This window comes from Rhinoraja longicauda, chromosome 5 (genome assembly GCF_053455715.1).
Source record: "Rhinoraja longicauda isolate Sanriku21f chromosome 5, sRhiLon1.1, whole genome shotgun sequence".
Classification (NCBI taxonomy): Eukaryota; Metazoa; Chordata; class Chondrichthyes; order Rajiformes; family Arhynchobatidae; genus Rhinoraja; species Rhinoraja longicauda.
The window spans coordinates 47,483,102-47,500,970 of NC_135957.1; the positions used below are offsets into that span (position 1 = coordinate 47,483,102).

The 17,869-nt window shown below is 40.3% G+C and overlaps 1 protein-coding gene across 8 annotated transcripts in view; it reads right to left on the bottom strand.

Moving 5' to 3' along the window:
- LOC144593616 (low density lipoprotein receptor adapter protein 1-B-like) overlaps positions 1-17,869 on the bottom strand; it is a 75,739-nt gene that overhangs the window by 53,617 nt on the left and 4,253 nt on the right. The window contains exon 1 of one of the 8 annotated variants that reach the window (XM_078399461.1): positions 9,531-9,639. The exons of 6 other annotated variants lie outside the window; for them this stretch is intronic. In XM_078399461.1, the coding sequence (XP_078255587.1) occupies positions 9,531-9,537 (7 nt within the window). In that variant the 5' untranslated portion in view covers positions 9,538-9,639. Of the gene's footprint in view, positions 1-2,106; positions 2,216-9,530; positions 9,640-17,869 lie in introns of those variants that run through there. One more of the 8 variants, XM_078399466.1, reaches the window with a different exon arrangement.

Genomic DNA, 17,869 nt, shown 5'->3' on the forward strand with positions numbered 1-17,869 from the left:
ACTGTAAAATGTGTTTGATGCTAAGACTACCACTATCATTTATTTATGATTAGGTTCATCATAGCGAAATGCAGGAAACCACAAGATGTAAATGTTTAACAAACTCAGTTTCTGCTCACTTTTTCAGTGGAGGCTAAATAAAACACAATTTCATCAGCAATTTTAGCATCCGCTGACACCGATAAATTAGTTAGATGCTTGATTGTGTCATTTCTTTAAACACTGGCTCAAGTTCAAAACAAATCAGTCAATGACCAATCTGAAACTCATCCTCTTCTAAGGCAGCATGATAAGATCAAACAATGCCAAATCTGTTCACACCTCACAAGAGGACAAAATCCAAACAACTGATGGTAATTCAATATATGTTTGAAGATATCGTAAACTGGGTTCTTTAAAACGGAAGAGATAAAAGGTTATGATTAAGACACTGGAGGTTCATCAGAAAATTCTCCGATATTATAAAGTTCCAGTGCTGGGGAATATAATTTAAACTGTCAGACCAAGTTGTAAGAACATATCAAAAATAACTGGCACCAGAAAGTCTTTTCTTCTGAAAAGAACTTTTCTTTGAAAAGTCTAAAATGTCTTTGATAGAGAGGGTGTAGGAAGAAACTGCAGATGCTTGTTTCATACCCAAGATAGACACAAAGTGCTGGAGTAATGCAGCAGGTTAGGCAGCAGCTCTGGAGAAAATGAATGGATGTCATTTTAGGTCGGAACCCTTCTTTAGACCGTGGGAGGGTTCTGACCCGAAACGTCGCCCACACTTTTTCTCCAGAGATGCTGCCTGACCCTCTTTGATAGGGAACTTCAGGAAGCAGGACACTTAACTCAGTTTAAACCTGATCCTTTACCACAAGGAATGCTGATGTCCAAGGTACCTCACCACCAACTTCTCAAGAGTGCTTTGGACGAGCAATAAATTCTGACACTGTCAATAATGGTCATGTTCAAGAAGGAATAAAAATACTAATCTACAACCTTTAATTCTCTAAACCTTTCTCTTTCCTTGTAAATCCACAATATCTATAACTTCTTTAAGAAAGAAGAAATTCAAATAAGGGCAGCACGGTGGCGCAGCAGTAGAGATTCTGCCTTACAGCACCAGAGACCCGGGTTCTATCCTGACTATGGGTGCTTGTCTGTGTGGTGTTTGTACATTCTCCCCATGACCTGCGTGAGTTTTCTCCGGTTTCCTCTCACACTCCAAAGATGTACAGGTTTGTAGGTTAATTGGCTTGGTAAAATTGTAAATTGTCCTTAGTGTGTGCAGGATAGTGTTAGTGCGTTGGGATTGCCGGTCGGAGCGGACTTGGTGGGCTGAAGGGTGTGTTTCCATACTGTCTCTCTACACTAAACTAAATGACGTGTAAAAAAAGATTGCTAATCGCATTTTTATCATTCCCTATTTCCCTAAATCTCAATGCTGCTGTTGAGATATTCAAATGGCTTAGGTTCAACAGACACAGACATCAAATTCAACAGTGAACTGCTGATTTTCCCACATTATTCAGCTTCATGTTTTAATTAATGGCGTAGGTCTTGGCTCTAGGTTCTTGTTGTCTAATGTTACGGTGGCACTGATGGTAGAAATGGTGATGGAAACAAATGTTGACTCTTGCAGACAAAGCAGAGCTCTGCACAAATGTACTTAAATGCATGTAGTGAACTTTGCCAACTTACTTTCAAACAACAGTGATGTTTGAATACCAGAAGAGCCAATTTGCATCAACTCTCTAGAAACTTGAAAGATGTATAAAGTTTGCACCATCTTCACATTACCTCTTATATCTCTTCAAGGTTTGCTATAATACCAAACATGTAACACTGCCTTATAAAACTACCATGGAGACACAAAAAGATGCAGGAATCTGAAGCAAGAAAGCAAACTGCTGGAAAAACTCAGCAGGTTGGGAAGCATTTGTTAGGGGAGGGGGGGGGGGGAGTTGAAGGAATGGTTAATATCATATCATATATATACAGCCGGAAACAGGCCTTTTCGGCCCTCCAAGTCCGTGCCACCCAGTGATCCCCGTACATTAACACTATCCTACACCCACTAGGGACAATTTTTACATTTACCCAGCCAATTAACCTACATACCTGTACGTCTTTGGAGTGTGGGAGGAAACCGAAGATGTTTCAGGTCAAAACCCTAATCAAGCACATACTGTAATTCCTTGCCCCCAACAGATACTCTTGACCCACTGAGTTCTTCCAGATGTTTGTGTTTTGCTGTAATAAAACTATGATGTCTGCGACTATGGCTGCTGTGTGCTAATTCATCCAGAAGGCAGAACAATACAGGGAACAAAGTCAGCTTCAACAAATGAATGCTGTCAAATTTATATTGTAGATGTCTGTAGAATAAAGTTAGCTATGGAACCAATGGGTATATGATCCTTAATACAAAGGGACATTCTTCCCCAACTTGTCCATTGTGCATTGGCTCGTCAAGTGAGGAATTGTTTTTGGAGACACTCCAGTTGCAAATTGAAGGGATTATTTTGTGTTTTCCAGGCTAGTCACGAAGGGTTCCTGTCAGCTAAAAGTCGTGCAAACAGATTGTGGCTTCATTCCACTGTTCAGAGTTGCATGGCACAAGCTGATACTTCTATGAAACATTACTTTGGAGATCAGACTCCAAAAGGCACAACAGAATGCTTGAATGTATTCCATATAAAAATATTCCGTAAACGAAAACATCACCGTGATGCATTTAAACACGTTCTTACTAACTCAGTAACTTCCAGTTCTCAGAAGTGTACACTGCAAGTACAATGGCTCACCATAACTGATATGGAATTGAAATCTGGCCACACATCAAGTAAAACTATGTAAATTACTTAATCAAAGAAAGTTTGGAGATGAACGAATGACAGATAAAAAATATGCCACAACTAGCATCTTCGAATTTGAGTTCTGGAATTGTGCATTACTCTGATCAGACTACCATTTCATCAAACGGGTTTACAATCCCAAAAACTTGAATTTCCACCCGAGGTCTTTAACAATCTTTCTTCCTGTATTACATTCCTTAAGTTAAACCTCTGATTAGGCTTTTCACTGCTCACGCCAATGTCAAGTTTTTCCTGAGGATACTCCTATGAAGTTGTCCAAATATTTTCCTGTGGTAAAGGTGCTAAATAAATGCATATTGTTGGTTAATTAATAAAAAAACATTACTCCGTGGTGTCTGTGGTTCTTCAAGAAGACCAGAGTACAACCTAACTGATTTTAATTTTGTTTCAGGGTTTGTAGTTATTTAATTTTGCTTTTAATTTAAACTTTAGTGAGGGGTACAATATTAAAAATGTTAGGTGGGTGAGGATGCACGTTTTCGAAAGGAAAATCCATAATCAGAAGGGCTGAGCAAGGGAAATTTACAAGTTCAAATAAAATTGTCACAGATAAAATATAGTTCATTAATGATAAGACGTGTAAATATGGGACTTTTCTACAGATTAATGCACTAGCAATCCAAAATTAAACTGCCTTGACACTGAAAGACATACATATGAAAGAAACTAACCACTAGCAGGTGAAGCACCTGAGGAGATAGATCAACCCAACATGATTGCTGAATCTGTATTCATACCTCAGTTGTAAATCAGTGGCCGCAGGAGATTTTTAGCACTAGTTATAAAGGTATATCTTTATGCTGTTCATTTACTGTGAAAGGTTTGATGAGGACTTTGAAATAGAACGGAACAAGAACAGAAGAACTACACAGTAAATTATTGCACCCTTTGAAGTGTTGAACAAAGGGATCTGAGGGTGCAGGCACATAGTTCCATGCTAATGGTGACACAAAAAGTCAGCATTGTGAAAAAAACTGGCATACTTGCTTCCATCGGTCAGGGTATTGTGTAGAGGAATTGGGGCAGCACGTTGCAACTAAATATTAGTAAGTCCACATCTGAAGTACAGTGCACAGTTTAGATTGCCCTGCTGTAGGAAGGATGTAATGAAACTGGGGAGGGTGCAAGAACGATTTACAAGAATGTTACCAGGACTGGAGGGTTTGTTATAAGAAAAGGCTGGATATATTATGACTAATTCTCCTGGAATTAACCTCATAAAATCATGTGGAGCACAAACAAAATGAATAGTCAAAGACTTTACCCCAGGGTAGGGGAGTCTAAAATTCGAGAGCATAGTTTTATGATGTGAAGAGAAAGTTTTGATAGGGACCCGAAGGGCAATTTTTTTCCACACAGAGGGTGGTGTATATATGCAACAAGTTGCTTGAGAAAGTTGTAGAAGTGGGTACAATACTAAAAGACAGGTGCATGGATGGGCAAGGTTTGGAGGGATGTGGACCAGGCACAGGCAAGGGAGACAAGCTCCATTAGACAACTTGTTTGGCATGGACAAGCTGCCTGTAGGGCCATTTCCATGCTTTAACAGCTCTAACTCTAATTCTTGGGTAGATTTCCTCAAGACGTCCAGAAATATCTTGGTAATCTTTCTTTTGTAAGTTATTTGAGGACTTCAAATAAAAGAGTTCCTCCAGCAGCTCGTCCCATATATGCCCCACCTTCTGTGTGAAAAAGTTGTCCCTCACCTCCTTTGTCCCTCAACTTAAATCTATGCCCTCTAGTTTTAGACTCCCCTCTTCTAGGGAAAAGACTGTGACTATTTACTTTGTCTATATCTAATCAGGAGGGTGGATGTGAGACCAGGGACAGCAGCCCCATGTGTTACAGGAGAGAAGGACAGGAACGTGATATAGATGCCTTACCCACTCAGGTACAAGACACTCTTCTTCCTCCCCTGGAGTTGTTCTACCATTGCTTTCAATGCCACATCCTAGAACCTGTACACATTACATGCACAATGGTGTTTAGTTAATTTCTGTGTGCTTACCCTACAGTATATTGGTTTATATGCATCAGGCAAGTCCAAATTCTGATAATTATGTGTTCAATCTAGACTTCATAAACAACATTCATTTGGTATTTGTTGTCATCTTTTAACCAAATTAATTCTCTTCAAAGTTAAGCTCCATTACCAAACACATTTATTATTTCTCGTGTACGAACATATGAATAATTTAGGAATGACATAAGATTGTTATTAGGAATTTCAGCTTGCATACCAGAAATTCTTGTGTGAAACAACCACGCACTTGGAATATCTAAAGTTGGAAGTCAAACACAATCTTTTCAGTAGAAATATTTGGTTTAAAGGTTAAAATCTTCAATATAGCTGTTTCAAAGCAAATTCAGAGATTTTTAGATAATAAACAAAACTATGGCTCAGTTTATGAAACATTTTCACACTGTATGAGATATAATAATATAGGTGGTAATAAGAGGGACTAAAGAACAGAAGCAGAGCATGCAACCCACATGGACTGGTGTAACTATAACTTTGAACTATAACTTTTGTACACAAGTCTTTACCAAGTCTTATTCCACATCCCTCTCTATTTCAATTGACCCAACAGCCACAATATGATGTTGTGGATGGGGGGTGGGGGGGGACAGGGAGGGGTTGAAATTCCAAATTTCTGCTAACATTTTACAGAAAAGGTGCTTCCTGATTTTGCTTCCTGAAAAGCCTGGTTCTTTTTGAGCCCCTTGTTCTAGATTATCCCATCGGAGGAAGCAGATTTCCTCACCCGTTCTATGAGGAAATACAACAGTAAATGTTGGAAATACTCTGGTCAGGCAACATCTAATCCTTTGAGTCCTGCTATATATTTTATTAAAACTCAAATCGGATCTGGTTTCAACCTCTAAAAATCAAAGGAATACGCCAAATTTGTGCAACTTGATTTCATATTTTACTCCGGCAAGTCCTAATTTAATTCTATACTCCCCCACAGCTAATAAATTATTTCCACAGTGAGAGACCCAAGGATAAATGTAATACTTCAGAAAGGATATGATCAAAGTTCTGAAAACTGTAACCAAACAACATTATTAACAATGCATCTTCCTGGCATCCACCAGTGCATTGTTCTTCTAGCATAAGTTTTTCCACAGCAACTTAACTAAATATCAATCCTGTGTTATTACTGAGAACATAAAAGGGTCAGTAATGGAAGTAAATCCAGAATTAATCATGAAATCATTATCGCTTTTTTTGAAGGGTGAAAACATGCTGAATAATTAAACGAGCATCCGCAATATAACTGCTATTGATCTCTCACGATATTTCAATAAACATTCCAACAGATAAAACAAGGGCAAGGGATTTGATTATACAATGCAGAATTGGAAGTTGAAAGTGGGCAGAATCGGGATGAGGGATTAAGAGGAAGATTCGTGTTTTGGGTAAATATATGCCCACAATGAAACATAGAAACACAGAATATAGGTGCAGGAGGAGGCCATTTAGCCCTTTGAGCCAGCACCGCCATTCATTGTGATCATGGCTGATTGTCCCCAATCAATAACCCGTGCCTGCCTTCTCCCCATATCCCTTGATTCCACCAGCCCTGAGAGCTCTATCTAACTCTCTCTTAAATCCATCCAGTGATTTGGCCTCCACTGCCCTCTGTGGCAGAGAATTCCACAAATTCACAACACTCTGAGTGAAAAAGTTTTTCTCACCTCAGTTTTAAATGGCCTCCCCTTTATTCTAAGACTGTGGCCCCTGGTTCTGGACTCGCCAACATTGGGAACATTTTTCCTGCATCTAGCTTGTCCAATCCTTTTAGAATTTTATATGTTTCTATAAGATCCCCTCTCATCCTTCTAAACTCCAGTGAATACAAGTCTAGTCTTTTCAATCTTTCCTCATATAACAGTTCCGCCATCCTAGGGATCAACCTCGTGAACCTACGCTGCACTGCCTCAATTACAAGGATGTCCTTCCTCAAATTAGGAGACCAAAACTGTACACAATACTCCAGATGTGGTCTTACCAGGGCCCTATACAACTTGCAGAAGAACCTCTTTACTCCAATACTGAAATCCTCTTGTTATGAAGGCCAACATTCCATTAGCTTTCTTCACTGCCTGCTGTACCTGCACGCCAACTTTCAGTGACTGGTGTACAAGGACACCCAGGTCTCACTGCACCTCCCCCTTACCTAACCTAACACCATTGAGATAATAATCTACCTCCTTGTTTTTGCTGCCAAAGTGGATAACCTCACATTTATCTATATTATACTGCATCTGCCATGCATCTGCCCACTCACTCAACCTGTCCAGGTCACCCTGCAACGTCCTAACATCCTCTTCACAGTTTACACTGCCACCCAGCTTTGTGTCATCTGCAAACTTGCTAGTGTTGCTTCTAATTCCGTCTTCCAAATCATTAATATATATGGTAAACAGTTGCGGCCCCAATACCGAGCCTTGCAGCACTCCACTCGCCACTGCCTGCCATTCTGAAAAGGACCCGTTTACTCCTACTCTTTACAGTAGGAAACAGATACTTAGTTCACAGAAACAGGGTGCTGAAGGAATCAAAATTAGGTATAACTGAGAAACTGATGTAGAAGAAGGAAATGGTCAAAAATCCAGTGGTTACAATTGGCTCCAAAACATCATACAGTAAAATCATGGACAAACACTCTTATTGTTTCCTCATGGAAATGTACTGTGTCTCTACCTAAACCAACTGATCTTTAAAACATTATCCATTGCTCCATTAGAATTTTACCCATCAGTATTTTACCCTAGCCAGAATCCCAAATGTTATTGTAATCTTACTCATTGAGACCAATGTCAGAAAATCGTTCATGAGGGTGAACACGTCCCACTGTGGTCGTTCCTTCTTCTCCCTACTCCCAGCCAGCAGAAGGTGCAGAAGATTGAGGAACAGCTTCTTCCCCTCTGTTATCTGGCTTCTAAACATTCCTTCCTTAAACTAGCATACTGTCCGATTCAACTCTACCCCATTGTGGACATTGGACTTTGTCTTTGGAACTGATGTGATACAATGCGGAGATGTGATGTGAAAAAATGCGGAGAACAATATTCTGTAATCTCTACCTTCCCCTTTGCTCTATTTATTTTATTTGAGTTTTGACTTGACTGTAGAGTATATCTGGTCTGGTTGGATAGCATGCAAAACAAAGCTTTTCACTGTACCTTGGTACATGGGACAATAATAGACCTAAATCTTAAAACCTATACAGATCAACTGGCTGGAGATTTTAAGGACATCTACAAAATCTCATTGCCGAGGTCAGAGGTTCCCAGCTGCCTTAAATAATACCGGTGCCCAAGAAGAGCTAGATGTTATGACTGGCCATGCTCTCATAATCACTCCTACCATCAGGAATGTGGTATGGGAGCCTGAAAACCATGATCACCAGGCTCGAATAGATTCTTCCCACCAACCATCAGGCTCTTAAACACGATGCCACATTGACCTCAGCAATTTTATGGCTACCTCATTTTACAGTTAATTGACTCATTTTTAAAAATATCTTTATGTGCATGTATTGCATGTACAGGCCTGTTAAGCTACTGCAAGTAGGAATTTCATGTTTACAGTGCCAGTACATATGACATTGAAATACGCTGGACTCGTGATTCCTTTAAAGCAAGCCCTCTGCCAAATTAGAAACTTTACTTTGAATTATTTTTGCTCTTATTTGTGATTGATCTAAACCTTGAGATCTGATGATTGTTGCCCCTGGTGTTCTCCCGCTGACACATCATCCACTTTATACATCTCATTCCCCATGTGTAGATTCAACAATATCTCATTCTTCATCGAGTCAGAAACATAGCGTTCAAGGAAGTTCTTGTTAGGGTCATTTCAAGAAAGTCAATTCTTTTGTGTAGGAAGGAACTGCAGATGCTGGTTTAAACCAAAGATAGACACAAAATGCTGGAGTAACTCAGCGGGTCAGGCAGCATCTCTGGAGAGAAGCAATCGACGTTTTGGGTAGAAAGCCTTCTTCAGACAGGGGAGAGGGAGATACAGAGATAAGGAAGTGTAGGGTGTGAAAAGGAGACAAAGGGGATGAGATCAAGGAGAATGTAAAATAGATCATTATTAGCTAGGAGAAGGTAACAACAAAACAGAGATAAAATGTAATCGAGGACAGTGATACTGATTCATTTGTTTGTTCTCATTTTGTTTTTCCTCAACAAAAGTCATTTATTTTGTTGCCCTTTACATTAACTGTGTACCAACCAATACAGAAATCACATATGAACACACACACTAGGAGCAGGTCACTCAAACCTTCGTGCCTGCTATACCATTTTAATAAGATCATAGCTGTTCCAATTGTAAATTCAATTTTGTATTATCTTCCACCCATAGTCATTTTGCACCCTGCTTGTTTATTGAAAAATTATACATTGCCGCCTTAATCTGCCTGTGAGGAAGACAATCCTAAATACTCACTATCCTCAGAGATAAATAATTTCACCTCATCTCCATCTTAAATGAGTGACCCCATATGTTTAAACAATGGCTTCAAGATGTATATTCTCCTACACGTGAAAATATTCATTCTACATCCATCCAGTCGAGACCCTCCAGGATCATATCTGTTTCAATTATTTCCCACTAATAATTTGAAACTTCAGCAGAACAATTCTTACCTTTCATCAGGTGATAATCCACCCTTTCCAGATATTAAATCAGTAAACCTTTTAATATTTAATCTATATCTCTATTGCTTCTAATATGTGAACATTCTTCCTTCACAGAGGAGACTAATACTGTGCATAGCACTCCAAATGCAGTCTCACCATTGCAAATGTAACAGATCTGATACTGCCTACTTTTGTATTCAGTTTCCTTGGCAATAAACAATAATATTCTGTCAACTTTTCTAATTACTCGCAGTATGTGGATAATAGCCTTTGGCAAATCATGCACTAAGACACATTCATCCCTCTCCATCTCAGCTCTCTGCAATCTCTCACCATTGAGATAATAGGTTTCCTCTTTTATTTTTTCTGCTAAAATGGACAACATCACCTTTTTTTTCTGCATTGTACTCCATTTGTCAGATCTTTGCCTGCACATTAAATCTGTATCTCTTTGTAGTTTAGTTTAGTTTAGAGATACAGCATGGAAACAGGCCCTTCGGCCCATGGAGTCCGCACCGACCAGCGATCCCCGCTCACTAACACTATCCCACACACTAGGGACAATTTACATTTATACAATTATACCAAACCAATTAACCTACAAACCTGTACATCTTTGGAGTGTTGGAGGAAGCTGAAGATCTTGGAGAAACTCTATGCAGGGCACGGGGAGAAAGTACAAACATCGTACAGACAAGCACCCGTAGTCAGGATCGAACCTGGGTCTCTGGCGCTGTAAGGCAGTAGCTCTGCTGTTATGCAACCATGCCACCCCTTGCCATGCCATGGCTTTGAAATCACTCAATGTCACTAGTCTACACCACTTGCTCATTTCCTGTGGTTTCTTTGCAATTTGCTCCTCTCCCTATCCATCTCCATCTGGTGATCTAAGGAATATCTCCAGTAGCTCTCTTTTAGGTTCCAAATTTTAATCAAATGGATTTGCTATGTGATCTCCAACTTGTTCCCCTTCTCCATATTGGTAATATCTTCCTTATTAGGACTACAATATTAACAATTCTTTTTCTCTTCCCTATCTTTTATATACAGTTCATATTCTGCAAAGTACCCAATCCTGTCTTGTGCAGCACACCAACTTTGTTCTCCACTGCTTGTGTATTAAGGTCATAAGTAATAGGAGTCAAATCATGCCATTTGGCCCATCAAGTCTACTCCGCCTTTCAACCATAGCTAATCTATCACTCCCTCCTAACCCCATTCTCCTCATAACCTCTGACACCTGTACTAGTCAATAATCTATCTAAGGTAGACACAAAATGCTGGAGTAACTCAGCAGGACAGGCAGCATCTCTGGAGAGAAGGAATGGGTGACATTTCTGGTCGAGACCCTTCTTCAGACCTGAAAAGTCACCCATTCCTTCTCTCCAGAGATGCTGCCTGAGTTACCCCAGCATTTTATGTCTACCTTCGATTTAAACCAGCATCTGCAGTTCTTTCCTACACAATAATCAATCTATTTCTGCCTTAAAAATATCCATTGACTTGGCCTCCACAGCCTTCTGAGGCAAAGAATTCCACAGTTTCACCACCCTCTGACTAAAGACTAATTAATATAAATATATTTTAAACGTATTGTGTAATTCTCATAGTCTCTCCTACCAAGTTCCCAAAATAGAACTACTTTCGTCTCCATTCCTATTTCTTACTCCCATTCTTTTATGTGCCTTATTACTCTTTCCATTAATATAACCTGGTGCACATTCCCCAGCCAATTTAGTTTAAAACGTCTCAATCCACATTGAAGGATTGGCTCTATTTGTTCTGAGGTACAAAAAGCCCCCTCCAGTTCCTGAACTGGTCCCAGTCTCAAGTGGTCTTTCCTGCATTGTGTCAATAGACAATAGACAATAGACAATAGGTGCAGGAGTAGGCCATTCAGCCCTTCGAGCCAGCACCGCCATTCAATGCGATCATGGCTGATCACTATCAATCAGTACCCCGTTCCTGCCTTCTCCCCATACCCCCTCACTCCGCTATCCTTAAGAGCTCTATCCAGCTCTCTCTTGAAAGCATCCAACGAACTGGCCTCCACTGCCTTCTGAGGCAGAGAATTCCACACCTTCACCACCCTCTGACTGAAAAAGTTCTTCCTCATCTCCGTTCTAAATGGCCTACCCCTTATTCTCAAACTGTGGCCCCTTGTTCTGGACTCCCCCAACATTGGGAACATGTTATCTGCCTCTAATGTGTCCAATCCCCTAATTATCTTATATGTTTCAATAAGATCCCCCCTCATCCTTCTAAATTCCAGTGTATACAAGCCCAATCGCTCCAGCCTTTCAACATACGACAGTCCCGCCATTCCGGGAATTAATCTAGTGAACCTACGCTGCACGCCCTCCATAGCAAGAATATCCTTCCTCAAATTTGGAGACCAAAACTGCACACAGTACTCCAGGTGCGGTCTCACCAGGGCCCGGTACAACTGTAGAAGGACCTCTTTGCTCCTATACTCAACTCCTCTTGTTACGAAGGCCAACATTCCATTGGCTTTCTTCACTGCCTGCTGAACCTGCATGCTTCCTTTCATTGACTGATGCACTAGGACACCCAGATCTCGTTGAACTCCCCCTCCTCCTAACTTGACACCATTCAGATAATAATCTGCCTTTCTATTCTTACTTCCAAAGTGAATAACCTCACACTTATCTACATTAAACTGCATCTGCCATGTATCCGCCCACTCACACAACCTGTCCAGGTCACCCTGCAGCCTTATTGCATCTTCCTCACAATTCACACTACCCCCCAACTTAGTATCATCTGCAAATTTGCTAATGGTACTTTTAATCCCTCCGTCTAAGTCATTAATGTATATCGTAAATAGCTGGGGTCCCAGCACCGAACCTTGCGGTACCCCACTGGTCACTACCTGCCATTCCGAAAGGGACCCATTTATCCCCACTCTTTGCTTTCTGTCTGTTAACCAATTTTCTATCCATGTCAGTACCCTACCCCCAATACCATGTGCCCTAATTTTGCCCACTAATCTCCTATGTGGGACCTTGTCGAAGGCTTTCTGAAAGTCGAGGTACACCACATCCACTGACTCTCCCTTGTCAATTTTCCTAGTTACATCCTCAAAAAATTCCAGTAGATTTGTCAAGCATGATTTCCCCTTCGTAAATCCATGCTGACTCGGAACGATCCCGTTACTGCTATCCAAATGCTCAGCAATTTCGTCTTTTATAATTGACTCCAGCATTTTCCCCACCACTGATGTCAGACTAACTGGTCTATAATTACCCGTTTTCTCTCTCCCTCCTTTCTTAAAAAGTGGGATAACATTTGCTATCCTCCAATCCACAGGAACTGATCCTGAATCTATAGAACATTGAAAAATGATCTCCAATGCTTCCACTATTTCTAGAGCCACCTCCTTAAGTACTCTGGGATGCAGACCATCAGGCCCTGGGGATTTATCAGCCTTCAGTCCCATCAGTCTACCCAAAACCATTTCCTGCCTAATGTGGATTTCCTTCAGTTCCTCCATCACCCTAGGTTCTCCAGCCCCTAGAACATTTGGGAGATTGTGTGTATCTTCCTCAGTGAAGACAGATCCAAAGTAACGGTTTAACTCGTCTGCCATTTCTTTGTTCCCCATAATAAATTCCCCTGCTTCTGTCTTCAAGGGACCCACATTTGCCTTGACTATTTTTTTCCTCTTCACGTACCTAAAAAAACTTTTGCTATCCTCCTTTATATTATTGGCTAGTTTACCCTCGTACCTCATCTTTTCTCCTCGTATTGCCTTTTTAGTTAACTTTTGTTGCTCTTTAAAAGAGTCCCAATCCTCTGTCTTCCCACTCTTCTTTGCTATGTTATACTTCCTCTCCTTAATTTTTATGCTGTCCCTGACTTCCCTTGTCAGCCACAGGTGTCTCTTACTCCCCTTAGAGTCTTTCCACCTCTTTGGAATAAATTGATCCTGCAACCTCTGCATTATTCCCAGGAATACCTGCCATTGCTGTTCTACCGTCTTCCCTGCTAGGGCCTCCTTCCAATCAATTTTGGCCAGCTCCCGCCTCATGCCTCTGTAATCCCCTTTGCTATACTGTAATACCGACACTTCCGATTTTCCCTTCTGCCTTTCCATTTGCAGAGTAAAACTTATCATGTTGTGATCACTGCCTCCTAATGGCTCTTTTACCTCTAGTCCCCTTATCAGATCAGGATCATTACACAACACTAAATCCAGAATTGCCTTCTCCCTGGTAGGCTCCAGTACAAGCTGTTCTAAGAATCCATCTCGAAGGCACTCTACAAACTCTCTTTCCTGGGGTCCATTTCCAACCTGATTTTCCCAGTCTACCTGCATGTTGAAATCTCCCATAACCACCGTAGCATTACATTTTTGACACGCCAATTTTATCTCCTGATTTAACTTGCACCCTAAGTCGAGGCTACTGTTTGGGGGCCTATAGATAACTCCCATTAGGGTCTTTTTACCCTTACAATTTCTCATTTCTATCCATACTGATTCAACATCTCCTGATTCTATGTCACCCCTTGCAAGGGAATGAATATCATTCCTTACCATCAGAGCAACCCCACCCCCTCTGCCCACCTGTCTGTCTTTTCTATACGTTGTGTACCCCTGAATATTCAGTTCCCAGCCCTGGTCCTCTTGTAGCCATGTCTCAGTGATCCCTACAACATCATACTTGCCCATGACTAACTGAGCCTCAAGCTCATCCACTTTATTTTTTATACTACGCGCATTTAAGTACAACACTTTAACTTCTGTATTTACCTCCCCTCTCACATCGTTCACAATTGGCCCTGCCCTTAATTTCTTTTCCGCTCTAGAACTTCTGTTCCCATTCTTCCGAAAGTCTTTTGCAATATCTCCTGTATTCCCTTTTACCTCATCTTCATATTCACAATTTGTTAACCCCTCCCCCCCACTACTTAGTTTAAAGCCACAGGTGTCACACTAGCAAACCTGCCTGCCAGAATGTTTGTCCCCCTGCTGTTAAGATGCAACCCGTCCCTTTTGTACAAGTCACCCCTAGCCCAGAAGAGATCCCAGTGGTCCAGAAATCTAAATCCCTGCTCTCTGCACCAGTCCCTCAGCCATAAATTCATAGTCTTTAGCTATGCATTAATCTGTCTGACCATTTTATTTCCATTTTAACTCGTACACTGAGATTACTCAAAGATTATTATCTTTTAGATTCCTTTAAAAAAAATAACTGCATAACAGTCTAACTATCCGACTTCTACTATCCTCCCCATGTTCTTGGTTCTGTTGCCAGAGGAAAGGTACAATATGACTCCTGGCTCACTGCTTTTCTCTGAGAAAATACTCAGTAATGTTCTTTACCCAGGCACATGGAAGACAGCACATTAGGAAAGGCTTTGTTTAATGGCTGGAAAATGTCCACCTCCTTTAGTGATATATCCCCTATGCTTGTTACATTTCTACACTTGGCTGTTCCCCATGTGCAATAATTTGCTCCATTACACCATGCTTGATGTTCAAGGGCTTTCTATTGAAGAGAGCCTGGGCTATCTAATGATTTCATTTTATGTAGCAGTAAGAATTGGGGGCAAACACCAAATAGCTCTATATGTCACAGAACTCCGGAGATAAGTAGTCAGTAGTTATAAAAATACTCAAATTCTGAAAGGAAACAAAGTAGGAAGTCGTGCAGAGATGTGGACCCCAATAGCAGCCTCACAATTAGGTATAGAGTAAATGAAAACTTTTTAAAAAGAGATACTAGATTAGTAACTGTCCCCTCTTCTATCAGGAGAACTAAAAAATACATAACATTTTCAACTATAGGCATTGGCACTGAAGTAGATGACCAGTGTAAGATGTGACAAAAACTGTGATAATAGATTTTAAATGTGATGTGGACCCAAGATACATGTTGCATGAAAATTCCAACACTAGCGATCAGGGCGGCACGGTAGCGCAGCGGTAGAGTTGCTGCTTTACAGCGAATGCAGCGCCGGAGACTCAGGTTCGATCCTGACTACGGGTGCTGCACTGTAAGGAGTTTGTACGTTCTCCCCGTGACCTGCGTGGGTTTTCTCCGAGATCTTCGGTTTCCTCCCACACTCCAAAGACGTACAGGTATGTAGGTTAATTGGCTGGGTAAATGTAAAAATTGTCCCTAGTGGGTGTAGGATAGTGTTAATGTGCGGGGATCACTGGGCGGCACGGACTTGGTGGGCCGAAAAGGCCTGTTTCCGGCTGTATATATATGATATGATATGATATGATAAGATTTCTGTTCTTGCAACATATTAGGATTTAACCACATAATACATCTATTGCTATAAAACAAATAGTGCAAAAAAAAGGCCTTGTTTCTCATCTCCATCACACAATTCATACATTGCATGACATGCACCATAAACAATGGATTATGTGACAGAATCCATAATTCATAAAGACTATATTATATCAGGAGACAGAAAATTAAGGTTTAACATTTGCAGATATTTTGATGCTTTCTCGAATATGTTCTTATCAAGATAAAAGTGCTACTTTTAGGCCACTAACAACAGTCCTTCAGACAACGTGTATGGAGAATATAGAGTTAGTAGAAGCTCCTACATCAATGGATAGAAATGGGCAAATAGCACTGTGATGTAATGCAATGTGACGGGGTTTATATAATTTGCATGCTGAGAATATTATGAGATTCATGCAGCAATCACATGAAATCCAGAAATATAGCATCTCCATGAAGTAAATAACAGAACAGAGCATACGCAGTTTAAAATAATCCATATCCAACAACAGTGGCTAGGTTGGTAAGAGCCAGCTGTACCCATGGCAACTGTTAGTTAACATGATAATGCCTGAGCAGTCTAATGATTTAACTTACAACATTTTAATCACAATTCCTGTCAGGTTGCAAGAGTTTAGAATTGACATCACATGGAACATTCAAAAATATTGTTCCCTACATTTTGTCACTATAACCAGTTCTGCACCTACACTTATAGTGGTTATTAAATTATTTAACGTGCTCCAGTTTCAAAGAGATGATTATTTTATTTATTATTTTGCTCACAAAATAGTCAGAGTGAAGTCTTTGCCACCATTTGGAGTTTCTTCAGAGCTGCTGTGAAGTTTCCAAAATTACAGTTACATATGTAGAAGATGACAGTGCGAGATTGGGCACAAAATGCAAGATCCAAAAGCAATCTCTGCAAAATTAGAAACCACCTCTCATCAATGTTAGGCACAACAGATAATTTCAGACCAAATTAATTTCTTAGGTTGATTATGACTACAGTGAATCTGGTATCCCATTGTTCAGAAACCCTTATGTTTCAGCACCTTATTCTCCAGGGCCCGGTTTCCAATGCACCCTTTAGCGCACTGGAACCATTACTGCATTCCCATTAAACTTAGTAGGTTTTGTTTCCTGTGCTTCTTTTAAAGTCATCTCACAGGAAAATTTACTGTAACATTTTATAAAAAATAAATTTAAAATGAGTTGCGGTAGTAAAAGGAATAAGATCCAATAATGTAGAAACTCTAACAAATGTCCAATTTGCAAGATTAAATGCGTTTCACTGTACTTTATTTAGCCACAATGGAATTTTCCAGATTTTGCCAACCCGATATATTTCTGCCCACAATTTAACCTGGGTTGTTTTCCCACTACTTCTGGGAGGTCAGATGTTTTTAGATGGGAAGGAAAGTGCACACATAGTACAACAGTATTTTCAGGACCAGAATCATCAGCTGGCAGCAAATGGTCAGACGTTCCCCCAAAATCTTTGCACTGTTTTTCCATATTCCAAACCATTAATTTGTCTTTTCCATCCCACAATCCCAAAGGAACTGCTGTGCATCTCTTGAGGAAATTTTGCACAACTCCCATGGCAATAAAATTTTGAAGGTAAAGTATCAATAGATTTTTAAAGGAGTTGCATTCATTAAATCACTTTCATGGTCTCAGACATCTCAAAACATTTTGTACCTAATCAAGTATTTTGAACTGAAGTCACCCTGGTAAAATGATAAACATGGTAGGAAATTAGTGCATGGAAACAATCTACAAAGGTGAAAATGGCCAGATAGATTGTTTTAAATATCGTAGTTGAAGAGTACATGTTAGCCAGGATACCAAGAGCATCCTCGGTTCTACTTTGGAATACTGTAATTGGATCTTTATTTCCTCTTTATAAATCAAGGCCACACTTGACTTTAATACATCTGAAAGCCTGTAATTTTGTCAGCACAGTGGTCACTCAATTGAGGTTGCTTGCAATTGAGAACTCTAACTTGCCTTGGAGCACAGAGCACATGTTCAGCAAAGCAGTTTGAAGAACCTAAACTTGAAGTGGATGCA